Source organism: Aedes albopictus, chromosome 1, assembly GCF_035046485.1.
Source record: "Aedes albopictus strain Foshan chromosome 1, AalbF5, whole genome shotgun sequence".
Classification (NCBI taxonomy): domain Eukaryota; kingdom Metazoa; phylum Arthropoda; class Insecta; order Diptera; family Culicidae; genus Aedes; species Aedes albopictus.
Window position 1 is genome coordinate 92,320,339 of NC_085136.1, and position 2,975 is coordinate 92,323,313.

The 2,975-nt window shown below is 36.6% G+C and overlaps 1 protein-coding gene across 1 annotated transcript; it reads right to left on the reverse strand.

Moving 5' to 3' along the window:
- Positions 1 to 576: 576 nt before the first annotated feature.
- On the reverse strand, positions 577 to 1,993 carry LOC109427349 (uncharacterized). The gene is made up of 2 exons (XM_019702881.3): positions 1,699 to 1,993; positions 577 to 1,637 (listed from the first exon to the last, which is right to left on the reverse strand). Exons 1-2 carry the CDS (start codon positions 1,716 to 1,718, stop codon positions 641 to 643), a joined length of 1,017 nt encoding a protein of 338 aa, XP_019558426.2. The 5' UTR covers positions 1,719 to 1,993; the 3' UTR covers positions 577 to 640.
- Between the last annotated feature and the right edge of the window lie 982 nt (positions 1,994 to 2,975).

The window sequence follows — 2,975 nt, forward strand, 5'->3', positions numbered from 1 at the left end:
GGCGGGTCACGTTATCAGGATGTCGGATAGTAACCCGACTAAAATGGTTCTCGAGAGTCATCCGACCGGTACAAGAAGACGTGGAGCACAGCGAGCTAGGTGGGTCGACCTAGCGGAGGACGATCTGCGGACCCTACGCAGAGTGCGGAACTGGAGACAAGCAGCCATGGACCGAGTGGAATGGAGACGGCTACTATGTACAGCAGAGGCCACCCCGGCCTTAACCTGATCGGTAAGTAAACAATGCAAAATTTTCACCGTGTAAACCTATGTTGCTGGATACATCGTCGACAGATTTTATTCGATATAGCATATTATTCCCAGGTAACACAAAGTCTTATATGATGTTGCATAGGATGCTAAAGTGGAGGCCATCTGTGCACATGCTTCCATTTTACCGCGTGTAAAGTGTGCGTAAATCGCCTCCACTTTTGCATCATATTCAACATCGCATGCGATCATGTGTTGACTGGGTTGTTCCTGATGGCAAATGTGTAATTGGCGAAGAAAACTTGTGGACGTGGACCATGTGATATTATTCTCCACATAGAAAATAGCTTTGGTACGTTTCTTCAGTAGGTGCGATGTTTATTGGAATAGCTTAATCTACATACATCCAATTCACTTGTACTAAAAAAGATCATACCGTCTTATTGGCGTGGGACGCTCTCTCGATTTCCATTCTATACATAGCCTCGATTATGTCGTTTGAGACATTTTGTTGTTCAATGATCCTTGAACCGAGTTTTTCCAGAAGCGCTTCCATCTTTTGTAATCTCTTGTTCATATCTAAAATCTGCTGCTGCAACTGATCATTTGATGGTCGACAATCCAAGATGGGGACACCCGCGCTTTTTTCGTCGCAAGAAAGTTCTCCAATATATTGAACATCTTTTCTATTTTGCAGAAAACTATATTTCCAGACACAGTTCAGTGGGTTTTTATAAATGGATACCGTTTTTAGCTTGCGGAAATGATTGATAGCAAAATGTGTCAAATTATTACGATCAAGCATGAGCTTGGAAAGCAAAGGCATGTCCCAACCACATACGTCAACATGGTTCAATCGATTAGATTCAAGATGTAAATCAGAGAGTGAAGGTACCCTCACCGAACCAAGACAGGAAATGTGTTTTATTTTATTGAAAGATAAATCAACAGCATACAAACTATTCAAACTATCAAGCTGGTCCAGTAGAACTGTTTCTATAGAGTTACCAGGAAGTTCTAAATATCTCAATTTTTTAAGCTGATTGATGTTTTCTGGAATACGAGTCAGATTAGTTTCATGGCATTGTAGCAGTTCCAACTCGTAGTCCATTCCTTGCTCAATTAACACATTCTCAGTGGATGTCCTAAATACTCTTATTCTCCATAATTTAGGGCTTAAGTGAACATTCCTTACAAATCCATGTTGAAAATTTAAACTTATGCATGCTTTAAAATGATCCGTAATATTAATTGGAAGTATGTCCACCTTGGCGGCAATTAAAAAGAAATATCTCTTGTCAGGCAGTTTTCCAATCGCACCAGCATCAGCAGGCCAACTTAAATCGACAATTGTAGTTTCATCATTTTCGCTTGGTATTAAAATAAACGACTTTACGATGCCGTAACATGAAACAAGTATAAATAATCTGCAAAATATATTTGAAAATTATGATGAAACAATAGAAAAATTGATACACATTTACTCACATGATTAAAATTCTCTTCATTCTGAAAATATTCTGGAAAGATGTTACTTTAATAACTGTAGGAAATCTGATTCGCTACTGACAGCCATAGCACACAGTTTTGATTGAAGAAATTTTGCCAGCCTCGGTTAATATGTTTGTGATGCGTTGGAACTCAGAGTGGCATTAGGGTGGAGCACGTTTCGGACTGCCTTAGTAACAATTCGATTGATTGATGATTTTGTTCAAACTTTTTGTTAAATAAAAGCTTATGTTTTATAGCATTCAGATAACTTTGAAACCAAAACCTCGTAATAATCTGAACTCTCCAACCAGCTGTCTTATTACCATTCATGGTGTTTACTAATGCAAAGTAATTTTAAAATGAAAGAACTGGTTCACAAGCAAAAATTTCTATAAATAACATGTAAGAAAACATTCTCGAACATTCACACTTCAGCATATTCAACGATAGGGTTTCTGGAGATTTGCTAGCAATTTTTGATAGATAGATAAAATATTGGTGCTCGTTGGTTATATTACTAGGTTGATTATTTGAGTTTTGAAAACTACTTGTCAAGTGCTGATGATGACGTTGATTCCGAAGATAATAACATCGGATATCTTAGTTACAGAGGAAAATACAAAAACAATGTTTGATTTTTTTTATTTTTTTTATTTTTTTTTTTGTTTGATAATGTTATGTCTGTACTTACTGGGACACCCTATAGTCGAATGAATTTTCAGCTCTGACGCGCACCTATCAGCGCTCTTGCATGGAATTTGAAACTCTAAAAATTTATTATTAGATCCCAAGCCCGGATCAGCACCTGTGTTAGAAAAAAAAACATTTTTTCGCCTGCTCGATACCCGAGTGCGAATCGAGTGGAAAGAGTTTTTGATTCCGTCTTGTACTTGGATACACAGATAAAAATAATGATAATTACACGTCATGTAAACTTCATTTTAGTCATGTAAACTTGAAAGTACGATGGTATACATGACATATCATGTAAATTTGTGTTATATCTCATGTAAAAACTCTGAGTCATGCTGAATTACATGCCATATAATGGAAGTTTACATGTTTTTTTTTAGATTTACATGACATGTCATCAGTGGTGTCATCGTGGTTACTCCAAGTTACTCACTGAGTAACCAGCTCTTCAGTTCAAAAAAAAAAAAAAAATTTTTTTTTCAGGATGCAAAATATAATAAAATACCAATTTTGGTTATTTTGGGTGTTCACTGTTAACGCCCTGACCACATCAGTTTTAGTGAATATGGATTTTTAAACAA

What these genes read in the sequence shown, in the direction of transcription:
- LOC109427349 (XM_019702881.3), bottom strand. Translation starts at nt 1,718, where the DNA reads ATGAAGAGAATTTTAATCAT. An exon ending in ATGAAGAGAATTTTAATCAT is followed by an intron (nt 1,638 to 1,698) that starts GTGAGTAAATGT and finishes TATATTTTGCAG; the next exon opens with ATTATTTATACTTGTTTCAT.